This window comes from Staurois parvus, unplaced genomic scaffold (genome assembly GCF_062004578.1).
Source record: "Staurois parvus isolate SC_StPar_1 unplaced genomic scaffold, SC_StPar_1.0 ptg000031l, whole genome shotgun sequence".
NCBI lineage: Eukaryota > Metazoa > Chordata > Amphibia > Anura > Ranidae > Staurois > Staurois parvus.
In genome coordinates, this window is record NW_028317827.1 from 17937495 (window position 1) to 17961453 (window position 23959).

At 48.2% G+C, this 23959-nt stretch overlaps 1 protein-coding gene across 1 annotated transcript in view; it reads right to left on the reverse strand.

The window, feature by feature from the left end:
- Positions 1-23959, reverse strand: part of COL28A1 (collagen type XXVIII alpha 1 chain) — a 112994-nt gene that overhangs the window by 60534 nt on the left and 28501 nt on the right. Inside the window, exons 4-6 of the mRNA XM_089660420.1 lie at positions 19688-19708; positions 17991-18050; positions 1179-1232 (exon numbers count right to left, since the gene is read on the reverse strand). Of these exons, the coding sequence (XP_089516546.1) occupies positions 1179-1232; positions 17991-18050; positions 19688-19708 (135 nt within the window). The remainder of the gene's footprint in view (positions 1-1178; positions 1233-17990; positions 18051-19687; positions 19709-23959) is intronic.

Here is a 23959-nt window from a genome sequence, read left to right on the forward strand (position 1 = left end):
AGTCCTGCCCATTTGTCTTTTCCTAAACCACTCAAACCTGCGCCTACTCTATTCTCCCCAAAATAATTATGTAGTCCAGTTATAACAACTAAGAGGGCTTAATCTCCCTGGGATAGCGCAGGAAGTGAATTGATAAGGACCAGGGCCTAATCTTAGCAAAAGTATATGTCTGGGTATAGCTGGACCTAAGATTAAAGGGCACTACACAGAGACACAGGGATTGGTCTGAAAATCAACACTTGTATGTGTAGAAACCATAATATGCCTTTACTTCAGCATTGTTGTTACCTTAAAATATTTTAAGCTAAGTCATATTAAAGTATAACTTAAGGCAAAACTTTTTTAGTTTTGGACAGAGTGGAGATTAGAACCCTTATCCGTTTTTATTGCTGTCTGTACCCCTGTCAAGGAGATTGCCCCTCTCTTTTTGTCCTCTTTACCATTATCATTATCACTGAAAGTGAAAGTAAAAGAAAATCCCAAATTTTGGGTTGTCCCCAAAAAAGTAACAGAGTGGAAATTTTCCAATGGGGGCACTAGTTCTGGTGACCTGGGGGTTCTCATGGAATTCCCATAATTTGCAGGGATTTCATCACACTTCCTGTTTTGGCTACGGAGCAGGAAATGAAGGGAAATCTCCTCAATAGGACACCGATGGCAAAATATGAACTGACAGGGGTTATAACGCTCCCTTACCCAAAGTGAAAAAAAACATTATGTCTATAGTTCTACTTTAAATATAATGCAAATTATGTATTTAAAAGAGAAACACTCCATCCAGATTCCCCTGGGTGTTGATCCATCTACCAGCGCTTATATCACTACAGAACACAGTAGTAATATACTGACAGATGAAACCGCAGTGAACGGGCATCCAAGAATCTCGCAAGTGCCAGATATGAAGATTCTGTGGAGTCCATAGCTCCTAAACAGGGCAAAGTTCTGAGAAATGAGTGATGAGATGGGTAATTATTAAATTACTTCTTTTGAAGGTGTTTTCTTATGTCTAGCTTTACATTGGCTCAGGGTCACAATAAACTGTAAAGAGCTGTAAACACATACATAAATCGGAAGGCACATGGTCTGAATCCAGAACTCCAGGTGTTCCATAAAAATGCAGTATCAACCAGCATTACCTATTGTTTCTTAAATTCTAGATAGAAATAAAAATACCGTACCTTACCACCTTTCAGACCAGGAGCACCATCATCACCTGGTCGTCCCTTTTTACCCTATAAAAAAGAAAAATAGGTTTTAAGAATTTACTTTCGCAATTTTAATATATTGATTGTATTTATAAAGTTACTATTAGAGATGAGCGAATCGAAGTATCCGAAGTGGAATTCGAGTCGAATATCGGAAAAATTTCGATTCGTGCCGAATCCGAAAAATAGCCTAATTCGGACGCACGAATCGAAATTTTTCAGAAAATGGCGGCTGACATGTGCGGCGACGGAGCGGGGATGTCTGGGAAGGCGCGCAGACAAGGCGCGCTGACCCATAATGCATTCCTCAACTACATGTGATCGCATCAGCCTATCAGCAGCCAGCCAGCCAGCACTGTGTAATGGTCGAGCTATAAATAGCGGCCATTTTGGAATTCTTCATTTGCCTGCAGTTATTGAACAGAGGCAGACCGCTCTGTACTAGGGACAGGGACAGAGTTAGGGCCACAGAAACGATAATTGGGGACAGAGAAAAGTTACTTAGGGACAGAGAACCATTACTCAGGGACACAGACTTGTTAATGAGGGCCACAGAATCGTTATTTAGGGACAAAGAAACGCTAGTTAGGGCCACAGAATTCATAATCAGGGACAGACAGAATTGTTACTCAGTGCCAGAGAATTGTTACTTAGGGCCACAGAAACGTTATTAGGGCCACAGAATTGTTACTCAGGGACAGACAGAATTGTTACTGAGTGCCAGAGAATTGTTACTCAGGGACAGACAGAATTGTTACTGAGTGCCAGAGAATTGTTACTTAGGGCCACAGAAACTTTAATTAGGGCCACAGAATTTTTACTCAGGGACAGACAGAATTGTTACTGAGTGCCAGAGAATTGTTACTCAGGGACAGACAGAATTGTTACTGAGTGCCAGAGAATTGTTACTCAGGGCCACAGAAACTTTACTTAGGGCCACAGAATTTTTACTCAGGGACAGACAGAATTGTTACTGAGTGCCAGAGAATTGTTACTCAGGGACAGACAGAATTGTTACTGAGTGCCAGAGAATTGTTACTTAGGGCCACAGAAACTTTACTTAGGGCCACAGAATTGTTACTCGCACAGACACAGAATTGTTACTCGCACAGACACAGAATTGTTACTGAAGGCCACAGAACTGTTACTTAGGGCCACAGAATTGTTACTCGCACAGACACAGAATTGTTACTCGCACAGACACAGAACTGTTACTGAGGGTCACAGAACTGTTACTTAGGGCCACAGAATTGTTACTCGCACAGACACAGAATTGTTACTCAGGGCCACAGAACTGTTACTTAGGGACAAAGAAACGCTAGTTAGGGCCACAGAATTCATACTCAGGGACAGACAGAATTGTTACGGAGTGCCAGAGAATTGTTACTCTGGGCCACAGAAACTGTACTTAGGGCCACAGAATTTTTACTCAGGGACAGACAGAATTGTTACTGAGTGCCAGAGAATTGTTACTCAGGGACAGACAGAATTGTTACGGAGTGCCAGAGAATTGTTACTCAGGGCCACAGAAACTTTACTTAGGGCCACAGAATTTTTACTCAGGGACAGACAGAATTGTTACTGAGTGCCAGAGAATTGTTACTCAGGGACAGACAGAATTGTTACGGAGTGCCAGAGAATTGTTACTTAGGGCCACAGAAACTTTACTTAGGGCCACAGAATTGTTACTCGCACAGACACAGAACTGTTACTGAGGGCCACAGAAACTTTACTTAGGGACAAAGAAACGCTAGTTAGGGCCACGGAATTCATACTCAGGGACAGACAGAATTGTTACGGAGTGCCAGAGAATTGTTACTCAGGGCCACAGAAACTTTACTTAGGGCCACAGAATTTTTACTCAGGGACAGACAGAATTGTTACTGAGTGCCAGAGAATTGTTACTCAGGGACAGACAGAATTGTTACGGAGTGCCAGAGAATTGTTACTCAGGGACAGACAGAATTGTTACTGAGTGCCAGAGAATTGTTACTTAGGGCCACAGAAACTTTAATTAGGGCCACAGAATTTTTACTCAGGGACAGACAGAATTGTTACTGAGTGCCAGAGAATTGTTACTCAGGGACAGACAGAATTGTTACCGAGTGCCAGAGAATTGTTACTCAGGGACAGACAGAATTGTTACTGAGTGCCAGAGAATTGTTACTTAGGGCCACAGAAACTTTAATTAGGGCCACAGAATTTTTACTCAGGGACAGACAGAATTGTTACTGAGTGCCAGAGAATTGTTACTCAGGGACAGACAGAATTGTTACCGAGTGCCAGAGAATTGTTACTCAGGGACAGACAGAATTGTTACTGAGTGCCAGAGAATTGTTACTTAGGGCCACAGAAACTTTAATTAGGGCCACAGAATTTTTACTCAGGGACAGACAGAATTGTTACTGAGTGCCAGAGAATTGTTACTCAGGGACAGACAGAATTGTTACTGAGTGCCAGAGAATTGTTACTTAGGGCCACAGAAACTTTAATTAGGGCCACAGAATTTTTACTCAGGGACAGACAGAATTGTTACTGAGTGCCAGAGAATTGTTACTCAGGGACAGACAGAATTGTTACCGAGTGCCAGAGAATTGTTACTCAGGGACAGACAGAATTGTTACTGAGTGCCAGAGAATTGTTACTTAGGGCCACAGAAACTTTAATTAGGGCCACAGAATTTTTACTCAGGGACAGACAGAATTGTTACTGAGTGCCAGAGAATTGTTACTCAGGGACAGACAGAATTGTTACTGAGTGCCAGATAATTGTTACTCAGGGCCCCAGAAACTTTACTTAGGGCCACAGAATTTTTACTCAGGGACAGACAGAATTGTTACTGAGTGCCAGAGAATTGTTACTCAGGGACAGACAGAATTGTTACGGAGTGCCAGAGAATTGTTACTCAGGGACAGACAGAATTGTTACTGAGTGCCAGAGAATTGTTACTTAGGGCCACAGAAACTTTAATTAGGGCCACAGAATTTTTACTCAGGGACAGACAGAATTGTTACTGAGTGCCAGAGAATTGTTACTCAGGGACAGACAAAATTGTTACCGAGTGCCAGAGAATTGTTACTCAGGGACAGACAGAATTGTTACTGAGTGCCAGAGAATTGTTACTTAGGGCCACAGAAACTTTAATTAGGGCCACAGAATTTTTACTCAGGGACAGACAGAATTGTTACTGAGTGCCAGAGAATTGTTACTCAGGGACAGACAGAATTGTTACCGAGTGCCAGAGAATTGTTACTCAGGGACAGACAGAATTGTTACTGAGTGCCAGAGAATTGTTACTTAGGGCCACAGAAACTTTAATTAGGGCCACAGAATTTTTACTCAGGGACAGACAGAATTGTTACTGAGTGCCAGAGAATTGTTACTCAGGGACAGACAGAATTGTTACGGAGTGCCAGAGAATTGTTACTCAGGGACAGACAGAATTGTTACTGAGTGCCAGAGAATTGTTACTTAGGGCCACAGAAACTTTAATTAGGGCCACAGAATTTTTACTCAGGGACAGACAGAATTGTTACTGAGTGCCAGAGAATTGTTACTCAGGGACAGACAGAATTGTTACCGAGTGCCAGAGAATTGTTACTCAGGGACAGACAGAATTGTTACTGAGTGCCAGAGAATTGTTACTTAGGGCCACAGAAACTTTAATTAGGGCCACAGAATTTTTACTCAGGGACAGACAGAATTGTTACTGAGTGCCAGAGAATTGTTACTCAGGGACAGACAGAATTGTTACGGAGTGCCAGAGAATTGTTACTCAGGGCCACAGAAACTTTACTTAGGGCCACAGAATTTTTACTCAGGGACAGACAGAATTGTTACTGAGTGCCAGAGAATTGTTACTCAGGGACAGACAGAATTGTTACGGAGTGCCAGAGAATTGTTACTCAGGGACAGACAGAATTGTTACTGAGTGCCAGAGAATTGTTACTTAGGGCCACAGAAACTTTAATTAGGGCCACAGAATTTTTACTCAGGGACAGACAGAATTGTTACTGAGTGCCAGAGAATTGTTACTCAGGGACAGACAGAATTGTTACGGAGTGCCAGAGAATTGTTACTCAGGGACAGACAGAATTGTTACTGAGTGCCAGAGAATTGTTACTTAGGGCCACAGAAACTTTAATTAGGGCCACAGAATTTTTACTCAAGGACAGACAGAATTGTTACTGAGTGCCAGAGAATTGTTACTCAGGGACAGACAGAATTGTTACGGAGTGCCAGAGAATTGTTACTCAGGGCCACAGAAACTTTACTTAGGGCCAGAGAATTTTTACTCAGGGACAGACAGAATTGTTACTGAGTGCCAGAGAATTGTTACTCAGGGACAGACAGAATTGTTACGGAGTGCCAGATAATTGTTACTCAGGGCCCCAGAAACTTTACTTAGGGCCACAGAATTTTTACTCAGGGACAGACAGAATTGTTACTGAGTGCCAGAGAATTGTTACTCAGGGACAGACAGAATTGTTACTGAGTGCCAGAGAATTGTTACTTAGGGCCACAGAAACTTTACTTAGGGCCACAGAATTGTTACTCGCACAGACACAGAATTGTTACTGAGGGCCACAGAACTGTTACTTGGGGCCACAGAAACGTTAATCAGGGACACAGAATTGTTACTGAGGGCCACAGAACTGTTACTTAGGGCCACAGAATTGTTACTCGCACAGACACAGAATTGTTACTCAGGGACACAGAATTGTTACTCAGGGACACATAATCGTTTAATTAAAGAGTATGTCAGACAACATGCAGAGGAGTGGCAGAGGAGGCAATGTTTTAGGAGCGAGCAGACGTGGCAGCAGAGGAAGGGGTCGAGGCAGCACTATTCGCAGCCAGAGGCCAGTGCTCCCGGTGTCATCCAGCGGTCGTGTCTCCACCGACAACCCTGCCGTCGTCGATTGGTTGGCTCGGTCGTCTTCCTCTTCCCAGGTCACCTCTGACACCTACAGCCAACGGTCGGTGGGTACGTCAGACACAACCGTTAGTTGGCATGGCCCGGGACCTAGCCCACTGAAATCACGTGTCCTCTACCTGCCCCTGTCCTTTGGTGTTCCCTCACCAAGCGAAGTATCGCATGCTGTGGGCTCAGCCCCACTGTACAGTGAGGAAGAGCTAACAGAGGGCGGTCAGGAACGGGGGGAGACATCCGCCTTTTCAGCAGCTAGGCGAAGAAGTAGTGGCGAGGAGAGTGGCCCGGTAGCCGGTCTAGAGACAGGTCTGTCTCCTGACCCAGACGCAGCCGAGGGGGCTAGTAGTGAGGCGGAGACCCTACTTGATGATGAGGAGGTTGATCGCACTTGGCAGCCTCGTCGTCATCAGGCAATTTCTTCCGCATCATCAGGAGAAGAGGGTGGCAGCTTGGCAGTGAGCGAAACAGTCGGTGGGTTGCCCAGGAGACAGCAGGAGGGTCGCAGCAGTGTCAGTGGAAGCAGTGTCAGTGGAGCCAAACGGCCACGGAGTAGAGCACCAGCTCCACTGCAGCCTACCACCACGGCCAGTAGTGGTGCCGGTGTGCACGGAGGAAGCAGCAGTCAGCCAGTGAGGAGTATCGGGGGTAAAGTTTCCTACTCGGCGGTGTGGCAATTTTTCGTCAAGCCGCCCGAGGAAGTAAACGTAGCCGTATGTCGACTATGTGGCCAGAAAGTCAAGCGTGGCCAGGGGGCCCATGTTGGGACTATTTGGGCCATGTTGGGACAATGGGAGACCTCCCATTGCTGCTGTCTCCATCGCCACACTCTGCCATGTGCCACTTTCAGGTATCCTCACACACTGCTGGTGTGTTCAGTTTTTTGACATAGGGTGCTGGCAGATTACGGGCCTCCCATAGCTGCTGCCAGGCCCCTAATCTGCCATAGGCCCCTATATACCGCCTCCTCATGCTGCTGCCAGGTCCAGAGTCTGTCATGGGTCCCTGTACGGCCTCCCATTGCTGCTGTCTCCATCGCCACACTCTGCCATGTGCCACTTTCAGGTCTCCTCACACACTGCTGGTGTGTAGAATTTTTTGACATAGGGTGCTGGCAGATTACGGGCCTCCCATAGCTGCTGCCAGGCCCCTAATCTGCCATAGGCCCCTATATACCGCCTCCTCATGCTGCTGCCAGGTCCAGAGTCTCTCATGGGTCCCTGTACGGCCTCCCATTGCTGCTGTCTCCATCGCCACACTCTGCCATGTGCCACTTTCAGGTCTCCTCACACACTGCTGGTGTGTAGAATTTTTTGACATAGGGTGCTGGCAGATTAAGGGCCTCCCATAGCTGCTGCCAGGCCCCTAATCTGCCATAGGCCCCTATATACCGCCTCCTCATGCTGCTGCCAGGTCCAGAGTCTCTCATGGGTCCCTGTACGGCCTCCCATTGCTGCTGTCTCCATCGCCACACTCTGCCATGTGCCACTTTCAGGTCTCCTCACACACTGCTGGTGTGTAGAATTTTTTGACATAGGGTGCTGGCAGATTACGGGCCTCCCATAGCTGCTGCCAGGCCCCTAATCTGCCATAGGCCCCTATATACCGCCTCCTCATGCTGCTGCCAGGTCCAGAGTCTCTCATGGGTCCCTGTACGGCCTCCCATTGCTGCTGTCTCCATCGCCACACTCTGCCATGTGCCACTTTCAGGTCTCCTCACACACTGCTGGTGTGTAGAATTTTTTGACATAGGGTGCTGGCAGATTAAGGGCCTCCCATAGCTGCTGCCAGGCCCCTAATCTGCCATAGGCCCCTATATACCGCCTCCTCATGCTGCTGCCAGGTCCAGAGTCTCTCATGGGTCCCTGTACGGCCTCCCATTGCTGCTGTCTCCATCGCCACACTCTGCCATGTGCCACTTTCAGGTCTCCTCACACTGCTGGTGTGTAGAATTTTTTTGACATAGGGTGCTGGCAGATTACGGGCCTCCCATTGCTGCTGCCAGGCCCCTAATCTGCCATGGGCCCCTATATACCGCCTCCTCATGCTGCTGCCAGGTCCAGAGTCTGTCATGGGTCCCTGTACGGCCTCCCATTGCTGCTGTCTCCATCGCCACACTCTGCCATGTGCCACTTTCAGGTCTCCTCACACTGCTGGTGTGTAGAATTTTTTTGACATAGGGTGCTGGCAGATTACGGGCCTCCCATTGCTGCTGCCAGGCCCCTAATCTGCCATGGGCCCCTATATACCGCCTCCTCATGCTGCTGCCAGGTCCAGAGTCTGTCATGGGTCCCTGTACGGCCTCCCATTGCTGCTGTCTCCATCGCCACACTCTGCCATGTGCCACTTTCAGGTCTCCTCACACACTGCTGGTGTGTAGAATTTTTTGACATAGGGTGCTGGCAGATTATGGGCCTCCCATTGCTGCTGCCAGGCCCCTAATCTGCCATAGGCCCCTATATACCGCTTCCTCATGCTGCTGCCAGGTCCAGAGTCTCTCATGCCATGTGCCACTTTCAGGTCTCCTCACACTGCTGGTGTGTTGAATTTTTTGACATAGGGTGCTGGCAGATTATGGGCCTCCTATAGCTGCTGCCAGGCCCCTAATCTGCCATAGGCCCCTATATACCGCTTCCTCATGCTGCTGCCAGGTCCAGAGTCTCTCATGCCATGTGCCACTTTCAGGTCTCCTCACACTGCTGGTGTGTTGAATTTTTTGACATAGGGTGCTGGCAGATTATGGGCCTCCCATAGCTGCTGCCAGGCCCCTAATCTGCCATAGGCCCCTATATACCGCCTCCTCATGCTGCTGCCAGGTCCAGAGTCTGTCATGGGTCCCTGTACGGCCTCCCATTGCTGCTGTCTCCATCGCCACACTCTGCCATGTGCCACTTTCAGGTCTCCTCACACTGCTGGTGTGTTGAATTTTTTGACATAGGGTGCTGGCAGATTATGGGCCTCCCATAGCTGCTGCCAGGCCCCTAATCTGCCATAGGCCCCTATATACCGCCTCCTCATGCTGCTGCCAGGTCCAGAGTCTGTCATGGGTCCCTGTACGGCCTCCCATTGCTGCTGTCTCCATCGCCACACTCTGCCATGTGCCACTTTCAGGTCTCCTCACACACTGCTGGTGTGTAGAATTTTTTGACATAGGGTGCTGGCAGATTAAGGGCCTCCCATAGCTGCTGCCAGGCCCCTAATCTGCCATAGGCCCCTATATACCGCCTCCTCATGCTGCTGCCAGGTCCAGAGTCTGTCATGGGTCCCTGTACGGCCTCCCATTGCTGCTGTCTCCATCGCCACACTCTGCCATGTGCCACTTTCAGGTCTCCTCACACTGCTGGTGTGTAGAATTTTTTGACATAGGGTGCTGGCAGATTACGGGCCTCCCATTGCTGCTGCCAGGCCCCTAATCTGCCATGGGCCCCTATATACCGCCTCCTCATGCTGCTGCCAGGTCCAGAGTCTCTCATGCCATGTGCCACTTTCAGGTCTCCTCACACTGCTGGTGTGTTGAATTTTTTGACATAGGGTGCTGGCAGATTATGGGCCTCCCATAGCTGCTGCCAGGCCCCTAATCTGCCATAGGCCCCTATATACCGCCTCCTCATGCTGCTGCCAGGTCCAGAGTCTGTCATGGGTCCCTGTACGGCCTCCCATTGCTGCTGTCTCCATCGCCACACTCTGCCATGTGCCACTTTCAGGTCTCCTCACACACTGCTGGTGTGTAGAATTTTTTGACATAGGGTGCTGGCAGATTAAGGGCCTCCCATAGCTGCTGCCAGGCCCCTAATCTGCCATAGGCCCCTATATACCGCCTCCTCATGCTGCTGCCAGGTCCAGAGTCTGTCATGGGTCCCTGTACGGCCTCCCATTGCTGCTGTCTCCATCGCCACACTCTGCCATGTGCCACTTTCAGGTCTCCTCACACTGCTGGTGTGTAGAATTTTTTGACATAGGGTGCTGGCAGATTACGGGCCTCCCATTGCTGCTGCCAGGCCCCTAATCTGCCATGGGCCCCTATATACCGCCTCCTCATGCTGCTGCCAGGTCCAGAGTCTGTCATGGGTCCCTGTACGGCCTCCCATTGCTGCTGTCTCCATCGCCACACTCTGCCATGTGCCACTTTCAGGTCTCCTCACACACTGCTGGTGTGTAGAATTTTTTGACATAGGGTGCTGGCAGATTACGGGCCTCCCATAGCTGCTGCCAGGCCCCTAATCTGCCATGGGCCCCTATATACCGCCTCCTCATGCTGCTGCCAGGTCCAGAGTCTGTCATGGGTCCCTGTACGGCCTCCCATTGCTGCTGTCTCCATCGCCACACTCTGCCATGTGCCACTTTCAGGTCTCCTCACACACTGCTGGTGTGTAGAATTTTTTGACATAGGGTGCTGGCAGATTAAGGGCCTCCCATAGCTGCTGCCAGGCCCCTAATCTGCCATAGGCCCCTATATACCGCCTCCTCATGCTGCTGCCAGGTCCAGAGTCTCTCATGGGTCCCTGTACGGCCTCCCATTGCTGCTGTCTCCATCGCCACACTCTGCCATGTGCCACTTTCAGGTCTCCTCACACTGCTGGTGTGTAGAATTTTTTTGACATAGGGTGCTGGCAGATTACGGGCCTCCCATTGCTGCTGCCAGGCCCCTAATCTGCCATGGGCCCCTATATACCGCCTCCTCATGCTGCTGCCAGGTCCAGAGTCTGTCATGGGTCCCTGTACGGCCTCCCATTGCTGCTGTCTCCATCGCCACACTCTGCCATGTGCCACTTTCAGGTCTCCTCACACACTGCTGGTGTGTAGAATTTTTTGACATAGGGTGCTGGCAGATTATGGGCCTCCCATTGCTGCTGCCAGGCCCCTAATCTGCCATAGGCCCCTATATACCGCTTCCTCATGCTGCTGCCAGGTCCAGAGTCTCTCATGCCATGTGCCACTTTCAGGTCTCCTCACACTGCTGGTGTGTTGAATTTTTTGACATAGGGTGCTGGCAGATTATGGGCCTCCTATAGCTGCTGCCAGGCCCCTAATCTGCCATAGGCCCCTATATACCGCTTCCTCATGCTGCTGCCAGGTCCAGAGTCTCTCATGCCATGTGCCACTTTCAGGTCTCCTCACACTGCTGGTGTGTTGAATTTTTTGACATAGGGTGCTGGCAGATTATGGGCCTCCCATAGCTGCTGCCAGGCCCCTAATCTGCCATAGGCCCCTATATACCGCCTCCTCATGCTGCTGCCAGGTCCAGAGTCTGTCATGGGTCCCTGTACGGCCTCCCATTGCTGCTGTCTCCATCGCCACACTCTGCCATGTGCCACTTTCAGGTCTCCTCACACACTGCTGGTGTGTAGAATTTTTTGACATAGGGTGCTGGCAGATTAAGGGCCTCCCATAGCTGCTGCCAGGCCCCTAATCTGCCATAGGCCCCTATATACCGCCTCCTCATGCTGCTGCCAGGTCCAGAGTCTGTCATGGGTCCCTGTACGGCCTCCCATTGCTGCTGTCTCCATCGCCACACTCTGCCATGTGCCACTTTCAGGTCTCCTCACACTGCTGGTGTGTAGAATTTTTTGACATAGGGTGCTGGCAGATTACGGGCCTCCCATTGCTGCTGCCAGGCCCCTAATCTGCCATGGGCCCCTATATACCGCCTCCTCATGCTGCTGCCAGGTCCAGAGTCTCTCATGCCATGTGCCACTTTCAGGCCTCCTCACACTGCTGGTGTGTTGAATTTTTTGACATAGGGTGCTGGCAGATTATGGGCCTCCCATAGCTGCTGCCAGGCCCCTAATCTGCCATAGGCCCCTATATACCGCCTCCTCATGCTGCTGCCAGGTCCAGAGTCTGTCATGGGTCCCTGTACGGCCTCCCATTGCTGCTGTCTCCATCGCCACACTCTGCCATGTGCCACTTTCAGGTCTCCTCACACACTGCTGGTGTGTAGAATTTTTTGACATAGGGTGCTGGCAGATTAAGGGCCTCCCATAGCTGCTGCCAGGCCCCTAATCTGCCATAGGCCCCTATATACCGCCTCCTCATGCTGCTGCCAGGTCCAGAGTCTGTCATGGGTCCCTGTACGGCCTCCCATTGCTGCTGTCTCCATCGCCACACTCTGCCATGTGCCACTTTCAGGTCTCCTCACACTGCTGGTGTGTAGAATTTTTTGACATAGGGTGCTGGCAGATTACGGGCCTCCCATTGCTGCTGCCAGGCCCCTAATCTGCCATGGGCCCCTATATACCGCCTCCTCATGCTGCTGCCAGGTCCAGAGTCTGTCATGGGTCCCTGTACGGCCTCCCATTGCTGCTGTCTCCATCGCCACACTCTGCCATGTGCCACTTTCAGGTCTCCTCACACACTGCTGGTGTGTAGAATTTTTTGACATAGGGTGCTGGCAGATTACGGGCCTCCCATAGCTGCTGCCAGGCCCCTAATCTGCCATGGGCCCCTATATACCGCCTCCTCATGCTGCTGCCAGGTCCAGAGTCTGTCATGGGTCCCTGTACGGCCTCCCATTGCTGCTGTCTCCATCGCCACACTCTGCCATGTGCCACTTTCAGGTCTCCTCACACACTGCTGGTGTGTAGAATTTTTTGACATAGGGTGCTGGCAGATTAAGGGCCTCCCATAGCTGCTGCCAGGCCCCTAATCTGCCATAGGCCCCTATATACCGCCTCCTCATGCTGCTGCCAGGTCCAGAGTCTCTCATGGGTCCCTGTACGGCCTCCCATTGCTGCTGTCTCCATCGCCACACTCTGCCATGTGCCACTTTCAGGTCTCCTCACACTGCTGGTGTGTAGAATTTTTTTGACATAGGGTGCTGGCAGATTACGGGCCTCCCATTGCTGCTGCCAGGCCCCTAATCTGCCATGGGCCCCTATATACCGCCTCCTCATGCTGCTGCCAGGTCCAGAGTCTGTCATGGGTCCCTGTACGGCCTCCCATTGCTGCTGTCTCCATCGCCACACTCTGCCATGTGCCACTTTCAGGTCTCCTCACACACTGCTGGTGTGTAGAATTTTTTGACATAGGGTGCTGGCAGATTATGGGCCTCCCATTGCTGCTGCCAGGCCCCTAATCTGCCATAGGCCCCTATATACCGCTTCCTCATGCTGCTGCCAGGTCCAGAGTCTCTCATGCCATGTGCCACTTTCAGGTCTCCTCACACTGCTGGTGTGTTGAATTTTTTGACATAGGGTGCTGGCAGATTATGGGCCTCCTATAGCTGCTGCCAGGCCCCTAATCTGCCATAGGCCCCTATATACCGCTTCCTCATGCTGCTGCCAGGTCCAGAGTCTGTCATGGGTCCCTGTACGGCCTCCCATTGCTGCTGTCTCCATCGCCACACTCTGCCATGTGCCACTTTCAGGTCTCCTCACACTGCTGGTGTGTAGAATTTTTTGACATAGGGTGCTGGCAGATTACGGGCCTCCGATTGCTGCTGCCAGGCCCCTAATCTGCCATGGGCCCCTATATACTGCCTCCTCATGCTGCTGCCAGGTCCAGAGTCTCTCATGCCATGTGCCACTTTCAGGTCTCCTTACACTGCTGGTGTGTTGAATTTTTTTACATAGGGTGCTGGCAGATTATGGGCCTCCCATAGCTGCTGCCAGGCCCCTAATCTGCCATAGGCCCCTATATACCGCCTCCTCATGCTGCTGCCAGGTCCAGAGTCTGTCATGGGTCCCTGTACGGCCTCCCATTGCTGCTGTCTCCATCGCCACACTCTGCCATGTGCCACTTTCAGGTCTCCTCACACACTGCTGGTGTGTAGAATTTTTTGACATAGGGTGCTGGCAGATTAAGGGCCTCCCATAGCTGCTGCCAGGCCCCTAATCTGCCATAGGCCCCTATATACCGCCTCCTCATGCTGCTGCCAGGTCCAGAGTCTGTCATGGGTCCCTGTACGGCCTCCCATTGCTGCTGTCTCCATCGCCACACTCTGCCATGTGCCACTTTCAGGTCTCCTCACACTGCTGGTGTGTAGAATTTTTTGACATAGGGTGCTGGCAGATTACAGGCCTCCCATTGCTGCTGCCAGGCCCCTAATCTGCCATAGGCCCCTATATACCGCCTCCTCATGCTGCTGCCAGGTCCAGAGTCTGTCATGGGTCCCTGTACGGCCTCCCATTGCTGCTGTCTCCATCGCCACACTCTGCCATGTGCCACTTTCAGGTCTCCTCACACACTGCTGGTGTGTAGAATTTTTTGACATAGGGTGCTGGCAGATTACGGGCCTCCCATAGCTGCTGCCAGGCCCCTAATCTGCCATGGGCCCCTATATACCGCCTCCTCATGCTGCTGCCAGGTCCAGAGTCTGTCATGGGTCCCTGTACGGCCTCCCATTGCTGCTGTCTCCATCGCCACACTCTGCCATGTGCCACTTTCAGGTCTCCTCACACACTGCTGGTGTGTTGAATTTTTTGACATAGGGTGCTGGCAGATTACGGGCCTCCCATAGCTGCTGCCAGGCCCCTAATCTGCCATAGGCCCCTATATACCGCCTCCTCATGCTGCTGCCAGGTCCAGAGTCTGTCATGGGTCCCTGTACGGCCTCCCATTGCTGCTGTCTCCATCGCCACACTCTGCCATGTGCCACTTTCAGGTCTCCTCACACACTGCTGGTGTGTAGAATTTTTTGACATAGGGTGCTGGCAGATTAAGGGCCTCCCATAGCTGCTGCCAGGCCCCTAATCTGCCATAGGCCCCTATATACCGCCTCCTCATGCTGCTGCCAGGTCCAGAGTCTCTCATGGGTCCCTGTACGGCCTCCCATTGCTGCTGTCTCCATCGCCACACTCTGCCATGTGCCACTTTCAGGTCTCCTCACACTGCTGGTGTGTAGAATTTTTTTGACATAGGGTGCTGGCAGATTACGGGCCTCCCATAGCTGCTGCCAGGCCCCTAATCTGCCATGGGCCCCTATACCGACTCCTCATGCTGTGACGTTGCAACAAGGTGGAATTCAACCCTACATATGTTAGACCGCCTTTACGAACAGCAAAAGGCCATCACAGATTTCCTGATGTTAAAAGCGGATAAAGGTATTCCCTGTGTAACTTAGATGTCAGCCATTGGCAGCTCATGCGTGACACCTGCGCTTGCTCAGGCCCTTTGAGGAGGCCACGCTATTCGTGAGTCGGCAGGACTATGGGATGAACGACGTCATTCCTCTGTTGCACGTCCTGGAACAAATGCTGTTAACAATGGCTGGTCAGGGTGCGGTAGACGTGGCGCACAGATCTCAACGCCACATGACCCCTGTGGGGGCAGGACAGGAAGAAGAGGAGGAGGTAGAGGAGGACATTGGTGCTCAGGAATTATTGAGTGAAATGGGTGGTTTTTCCACTCAGCGGACAGGAGTGGAGGAGCAGGAGCATCTGGTAGAGGAGGAGGAGGAGGAGGAGACAGAGGACCCAGACGCACCGTGGCAGTATGCTGTGGAGATGGAGGCAGGGAGTCCCTCGCATTCCTTGGCACAAATGGCCCATAGCATGCTCGGTTGCTTGCGTAGCGACAGCCGAATAATAACCATCAGACAGAGGGATGACTTTTGGCTGTCCACCTTGTTGGACCCTCGCTACCGTTCAAAAATGGTGGCCTTTTTCACACCTGCTGAGAGGGAGGCCAAAATAACGTACTATAAAAACCACCTATGTAGTCAGCTGGTCTCTGCCTGTCTGCGCCAACGTCCATCCTCAGACACTGTGGGCCCTGTGCGCTCGCGTTCCGCTGCCATGGCAGCAGGGGAGGGGTGGGGTGGTAGGAGCAGTGGCAGCTCCACCAGCAGCGGCTGCCTCAGTCTGCAGTCGATGATGAGTAGCTTTCTTCACCAGCGCAGTGAGGAAACTACTAACCAGCCGCAGCAGCAGCAGCAGCAGCAGCATCAGGTGGACCTGGAGCAGGACCTCAAACAACAGGCTTAGGCCTACTTGGACAGCACCCTGCCAACCGAGGTAGACAATCCCCTTGACTACTGGGCAACGAAACTTGACCTTTGGCCCCAACTAGCTGAATTTGCCCTTGAAAGGCTGTCATGCCCGGCCAGTAGCGTGGCATCGGAGCGCGTGTTTAGTGCGGCAGGAGGTATTGCAACTCCGCGGAGGACACGACTGTCCACCCAAAGTGTGGAGAGACTGACGTTTGTGAAAATGAATCAGGCGTGGATTAGTCTGGATTTCAAACCACCAGTTCCTGACACAACTGACTAAATCCGCCATGAATCATGCCCCAAACATGTGCCACTTTCAGGTCTCCTCACACTGCTGGTGTGTTCCATTTTTTGTCATAGGGTGCTGGCAGATTACGGGCCTCCCATAGCTGCCAGGCCCCTAATCTTCCATGGGCCCCTATACCGCCTCCTCATGCTGCTGCCAAGTCCAGAGTCTCTCATGGGTCCCTGTACAGCCTCCCATTGCTGCTGTCTCCATCGCCACACTCTGCCATGTGCCACTTTCAGGTCTCACACACTGCTGGTGTGTAGAATTTTTTGACATAGGGTGCTGGCAGATTACGGGCCTCCCATAGCTGCTGCCAGGCCCCTAATCTGCCATAGGCCCCTATATACCGCCTCCTCATGCTGCTGCCAGGTCCAGAGTGTGTCATGGGTCCCTGTACGGCCTCCCATTGCTGCTGTCTCCATCACCACACTCTGCCATGTGCCACTTTCAGGTCTCCTCACACTGCTGGTGGGTTCCATTTTTTGTCATAGGGTGCTGGCAGATTACGGGCCTCCCATAGCTGCTGCCAGGCCCCTAATCTGCCATGGGCCCCTGTTGTCGCTTGTTGGCATATTCCGCTCGTTCAGATGCTCCTTCTCCTGCTACTCCTCTTCACGGATTCCGTCAGCAGTCTTTCTTGGAATCCGTTTCCAAGAGACAACAGTTTGCGAGCACGCACCAGACGGTGCAGAAACTGAACGTCCTCCTGTCCAAGTTGCTGCTGCCAGGCTCGTAATCTGTCATGCGCCCCTGTACCGCCTCCTCATGCTGCTGCCAGGTCCAGAGTGTGTCATGGGCCCCCGTACCGACTCCAAATGCTGCTGCCAGGCCCGTAATCTGTCATGGGCCCCTGTACCGCCTCCCCATGCTGCTGCCACGTCCAGATTGTGTCATGGGTCCCTGTACGGCCTCCCATTGCTGCTGCCAGGCCTGTAATCTGCCATGGGCCCCCGTACCGACTCCTCATGCTGCTGCCAGGCCCGTAATCTGCCATGGTCCCCTGTACCGCCTCCTCATGCTGCTGCCAGGTCCAGAGTGTGTCATGGGTCCCTGTACGGCCTCCCATTGCTGCTGTCTCTATCGCCACACTCTGCCATGTGCCACTTTCAGGTCTCCTCACACTGCTGGTGGTTTCCATTTTTGTCATAGGGTGCTGTATGGCCTCCCATTGCTGCTGCCTCCACCGCCACACTGTGGCTCCACACTCTGGTTTTGGCCCCGTGACTGCCCAAATGAGTGAAGTGTGCGGTGATTCTAAGATCGACGGCACTCATCTGCATGTCATACTGCCTGACAGTATTATTTCTCTTCCCCAGCAGACTCCAAGGGCATTTAAATTAAAGGTACAGTGTTCAGCACTAATATTAAGTCTCTCTGAAGCCTAGAAACACCCTTTTTTAAGTTAAATTCACAGCGAATATATTCGACTCGAATCGAAATTTTTCTACGAATTTGCCGAATCAGTCGAATCGAATTTTTGAATACTTCGCTCATCTCTAGTTACTATATATTGCACCAGATAACTTCTCAGCCTTGCAAATATTTAATAAAAACATATATTTAAAACAAAAAGCAATATCATTACTTATGCCCAGTAACAGGTAAAGGCTGTTTTTCTTTTATATCAGCGGTACTCACAGCAGATCCAGGAAGTCCTCTTTCCCCTTTTTCACAAGTGCAGATTGGTGACTGGCGACACTGGAAGGAAAAAAAAAATCACCTCATAGCTATAAACTATTTTCCTTCATATTTTTATATTCAAATACAAATGATGTTAAAAAATAGGGGAAGTGGCAAATTGTAGGGTGAAATTGAGTCAAGGTCAGATTAAGTAAAAATACTAGCAAATTCTAACCTTGTAAATGGGTTAATCCCGTTATGCTCAGGTTTCTCAGATTCCCAAACTTTTTTTTTTTAACATTCACTAATAAAGCTCACTTTACTTTAGAATTAGCCACCTAGCCAATATAGATTCTGAAATAAGAGGACCTATATACGAGGGGCGTTCAAGTCAAACCAGGATTTTTAATTTTACAGGTATAAAAAGGGACGCTAATGTGGCAGTACTACACGCAGTAGTAAGTGCCAAGTGTGTCCTATTACTGATAGGTGGTGCACATGTCGCGGGCCAATCCAGAGACCGTTAATTAAGATGGCAGACAACAGTGTTAGTGCGTGCATGGAACAGTGTGTAGTGATGAAGTTTCTTGTAAATAAAGGCGTAAAACCCATGGATATCTACAGAAGGCTTCAAGCACAGAACAGTGATGAGAAGCTCAGCCGCAGTAAGACATTTGAATGGTGTAAACATTTCATAGATGGCCGCACGCCCATCCGTGACAATCCCTGCTGTGGTGGTTCCCAGCCCACAGCAGTCATTCCTGTGAACATTCAGTACGTGGAACGCCTGATCCTGGATAATCGATGCAGAACCTGTTGTGAAATTGCACAAGAGACAAATCTTTCTGTGGGAACGGTGAACACAATTATTCATGAATGTCAAAGGACTGTTCAAGTGTACTGACAAATCTTTCTATGCTGAAGCTTTCCTGGGATAAAAGCAGCAGGGAGTATGTCAAAAAATAAATGCTTTCTCCACTCAAAATTTGTTCCTTTATTATATAAACTCAAAAGTCCCGGTTTGACTTGGACACCCCTCATAATTAAAAATGATACTTCTAATTTTCTATCTATTATACTTGTCCAAAAATTGTCCAAAACATTAACTGAAATAAACGTGCACCAAAATCGTATGATTTGCGAAGAACCACAATATAATGATACAATTAAAACTCTGATTAGGAAAAAGGTGTATTGCAAAATCAGTATACTGCAAAACAGTGCCAATCTAAACTGGCAATACATTGGTAGATTTTCAAATGAACTGAATGGACAGAATGACTTGACAAATGTTGTTCTAAAGTGCTTCAAAACTTTGTTTGCTTCTAACATTGGATTTTGGAATGAAAGGAATTTTCTAAAGCAAAACCACATACACAAATTCATTTGTTTTAGGAATGTTTTCCATCCAGCTCCTTCAAATTTTCTTATCACTGTGGTCAAAAACAATTGTCAGTTTGACCCACTAACAATTAGAAAATCAAGCAAATGTTCATATACAAAAAAATTTTAACTAAATTCTTCTAGTGTATTACCAGCTTAAAAGGGAACTTTAAAACTGTACTTAAAAACCTAGCCTAGTGTCAAAGTGAAGTGCTGGACCAAAAGCACAAAAACGTAAAGAAGGTAGCACCAGCATGAACAGAAAAAGTAAAAGAGATGTAAACATTTTTGCTCTTTTTCTTCCATGTGATAACGTTGATTTAGACACTTACCCCTTCTTCAGCAAGCTCTTTCTGGGAAAAAAAAAACAAAAAGTGAGTATAAATACCTCTCCAGAAAATTGTTTGCACACTTTATGAGCTCAACAAGAAGCATGAACCATTTTGATAGTGTTCTTTATGGCATTATTAACAGTAATTTACAATACATTCATCCAGATGCTGATTAGACACACAGTGCTGAGTGGCTGCCTTTATATTTTCAGCTCAGAAACCTAAAAATTAATTTCAAATGTCCTTTGTAAATTTTCCACACGGTTGGTCAGGGATTGTTCAGCTTCAGTTGATTACACTCTTTTAACTGTAGATCAACTCTGGGTAACAAGTGAATTGCTAATGTTGTCTAAGAAATATTACAACCCTGGTAAAATCGGAAATTAATTTTTTCAGTACAGAGTTTTGTTATAAAAAGAGGTATTATAAGCAGATACAGTTGTTACAGAATCGTGAACTTTCTTCCCATTAGTTTTAATATGTATAACAATTGCCAATGTTATGTATGCTCTTTTTATGCAACAAATCTTTGTAGAAATGTCAACCAAGAAAAGACATTGGGGGAGATTTACTAAAACTGGAAAGTTCAAAATCTGCTGCAGCTCTGCATAGAAATCAATAAGCTTCCAGATTTTATTGTCAAAGCTTATTTGAACAAGCTTAAGATAGAAGCTGATTGGTTACTATGCACAGCTGTCACAGATTCTGCACACGCCAGTTTAGTAAATTCCCCCTCATTGTAACCAACTGTTTTGTTTGCACATGAGTTTCCTGTGGTTTATTCGTCCATAGGTTGTATGTATTCCTCCTTTCTAAAATCCGAAACTCTCACTTCTGTGCTGTAAAGTTCACAATAGGTGGGAGAGAAGGAAAGGAGTAGAAGAGATATTAAAATTGGCTATTGGCAGTTTCTGACTAGACACGTGTGGCTCCTCCCTACAGCCAAAGCCCCTCCTGAGCATAGGAAGTCAACGATTTCCCACTCTTCACTCCTCAAAACCTCATCAACCCAGATTTCTGAAAACCCTTAATAGGTTGATCCCATGCTTAGACTTCCTCCATCTTCCAGTGGGTTATTTAAAGTGTTACTCAAGGACCTGACATACAGGCTTGCTTTCGAGCCGGGCTGCATAGATACCCACACAGAGTAGCCCTGACCCCGCTCTCTCCTCACAGGGTTTGATTTGCAGGAACAAGAGCCAATGGCTCCTACTGCTGCCTCTGTGAAGAGAGAGAGCAGGGATACTGCTCATGGGCACACTGCTGGATCAAACGAGGAGCATGGTAAGTATTTAGAGGGGACTGGGAGGAGCTGATACTGGAAGGTGCATTAAGGTAAAAACCATAAAGTGTTACTATACCCACAACAGTAAAATCAGTCTGTGTATGCAGTTAAGCATGCTTGTTATACTCAGTGTGGGGCTAATCCTCAGCATTGCGTAAAAAGATGTTTGATCCTCTCTTCTCTGATCCTCCCCTTCTTCTACTGTCCCCAATATAACTCATGCTAGTACAGAGGCTTGGAGGCAAGCTGCACATGCTCAGTATGGTGTGTATTGCTAGAGAGTTTTTTATTCTTGGGAGAGTGCTTGTGATCAGCACAGGGCCAATCAGCACTGTCGTGACAGAGGATCAGGGGTCCTGCAGCATCATAAGGGAGAATGAAAACTCCTCCTACAAGCTTTAACCAGTGCTGTGCTGGACATTGACAGAAGTCACAAGACTGCTCTAACTGCTGATGAGAAAAGGTATTTAGTAGTTTATATTTACTAAAATAATTGCATTTCCATATTCTATGTACTGTAGAAAACCAGATATAGTGAATGCAGGGTCCAGGTATTAATAACACTTTAAAGTGTCATGCGCTAGGTTTGGATATATTAATTCAACGCATTTCACATCCTTTCTCAAAAGTCTTGGTTATCACTAACTAGATTAGCAAGCCTTTAAATGTTGTTTTTTTGTGATATCAAGGCTCACCATGGTAATGAATATTTTAGCTGCAAAGAATAGGACAAAAAAGTGTTTGAGAAGTCTTTGGGATTCCCTGGGCTGTTAATGCTAATTTCAGAATATTAATGAGTCACTATATACGTATAAGAGAGACAATCCAAGTTCCAGAATCATTTAACTTTTGGACACTGCCACCATTTATGGATCCAATTCCTCAAGAGTACAAACTGGTGAAAGCAATATGGTGAGGATTTGGGGCACATCTTTGTCTGGTTGGTATCAAGTACTATCCTGAGAGGGTTATGTAATTTGCCACCATCAAAGACAGGATCAATATGCCCTTTTAAATCCTATCTATTCTGTCCAGAAAGTCAAATATTAATACTGAACCCCCCCCCCCCACCTTTTCCAGCACTTAATTCCAAAAAGTCAAGCCTTACACTAACCAAGCCCCTACTAAGACATATCTGTAATTATCCCCTATTCTGTACATTCCATTTATCTTGAGCTAGGAGCCTCTCTGTGCCAACAGCAGAAATCCTACATGAAAAACATACACCACTAAGACGCCAGAAGAAAATGATCTGGAGTGTGGAACAGTTAGAACCTCTGTCTTACCGTACTCACAGGAGAGATTTTTCCTCGTTCTCCATCACCAAGACAGGAAGTGGTAGGAAATCTCTCCAGTGAGGACATAGACAGCAGTAAAAGCAATACATTTTTTTAGACCTCATGCACACTGGACATTTTATTTAATTTTCATAGAAGCCTCGTACTGGCAGAGGCGTGTTGGGCAAAAAACATCTGACTCTTGTAAAGAGCGTCTAGAGGCATCAAGCGTTTGGGTGTCACTTCATTTAATTGGTTAAAATAAATAATTTAATCTGGCCCTTGAAATGAAGTAACACTCAAGTACTAAATGCGCCTAGCATTAATGCAAGTTTACACGTCAAGCGTTTTTTTTCTTACAAAAATCTGCTGCTCCTGGACGCACTGGCCGTGAGTTTTTATTTCTGCCTCTAAACTCTCCTGCCACTAAAGCCTATGTCTGCATGGACACATAAAATAACATGCAGGGGAGTTCAGTGGCAGGACAAAAAACACCTAGAAGCAGCAGTAAAAACTTCCAGTGTACATGAGGCCTTGAGGTTTTGAACATTTTTAAATGTCATGCCTCTGTTGCAAAGATTCCACCACTTTCTGTTCCCAAACAGGTAAAAATGTTATACATCAAATCATTAGTAATACTATTACTTTGGGTCAAAATGTCCTTCAAAGATACAGAGCAGATAAATAAATATTAATAAAAAAATCAACAATACAATATCTTCATACAGACGCGCAATTTTTATCATCACAGTGTGCATTTATGTCTAATTTTTTGTTGAGGTAGCAGTGTGTCAAACGTTACCAGTTTCAATACTAACTTGTTCAGTCAATATGAGGCTTTGGGACTATCCCTCTTCTGTCTTGTCCTAATTGGTACTGTTGAGTTTTCCAATGCGTAAAACACTAGTATGACTTAAGTTCTACTAGTAAGGAATCTCTTAGTGTTTTTGAATGTAACAGGATATTAATGAAGATTTTTCTCATAGCTCCTAACGAAGAAGCCATCTACAGTATTACTACTCCTGCAGAGTGATGGCTTCTCTAGTAGGGACTATGGTGAAAAGTAACACATTTGCAGTACATTGAAGATGGAGGCCGAATGAAGAGGACCGCAGAACCAACAGAGCTGACGTAAACCATAGGGGATCAAGGAGGTTGCTGGCTGATCTCAGGTAAGTTGTGTGGTGTGGGATAAAGAGGATGAGGGGGAAAGTTGAGGCCAAGTTACTTAAAAAAAATTTGCTATCATTTAAGAAGTTTGTATTACGGATGTTGTAAAATACGTTTTCATTTTAAGAGTTAGGTGTTAGGTTTTTACATGATGGAAAGCTAAAAAACAACTTTAGCTTTGGTGCAAGTTGTCCCGAAGAAGAATGTCCTTTACCCAGTGATCTTCATTGTGTAGCCCCTTAGGGAGCCGCACGGCCTTGTTTCACAAAACATTCTTGCCAGATCTTCCTAAGCCTGGACATGTCCCTCACAGCTTCATTCATTCCTATAGCAAACCATACCTATGGTGCCCTCCAGTGGCCCAGTGCAGTATAGCTGCCCTCAATGGAATAATGGAGAAGGACATTTTGTAAAGCAAGGTTGTGTAGTTCCCAGCAGAGCCCCATAGTGGAGATCTCTATATTGAGGACAAAGGTGATGGTAACACAAAAGGAACTGCACTCAAGGGAGTTGCTGCATTTAAGGACAATGTGATCAAAC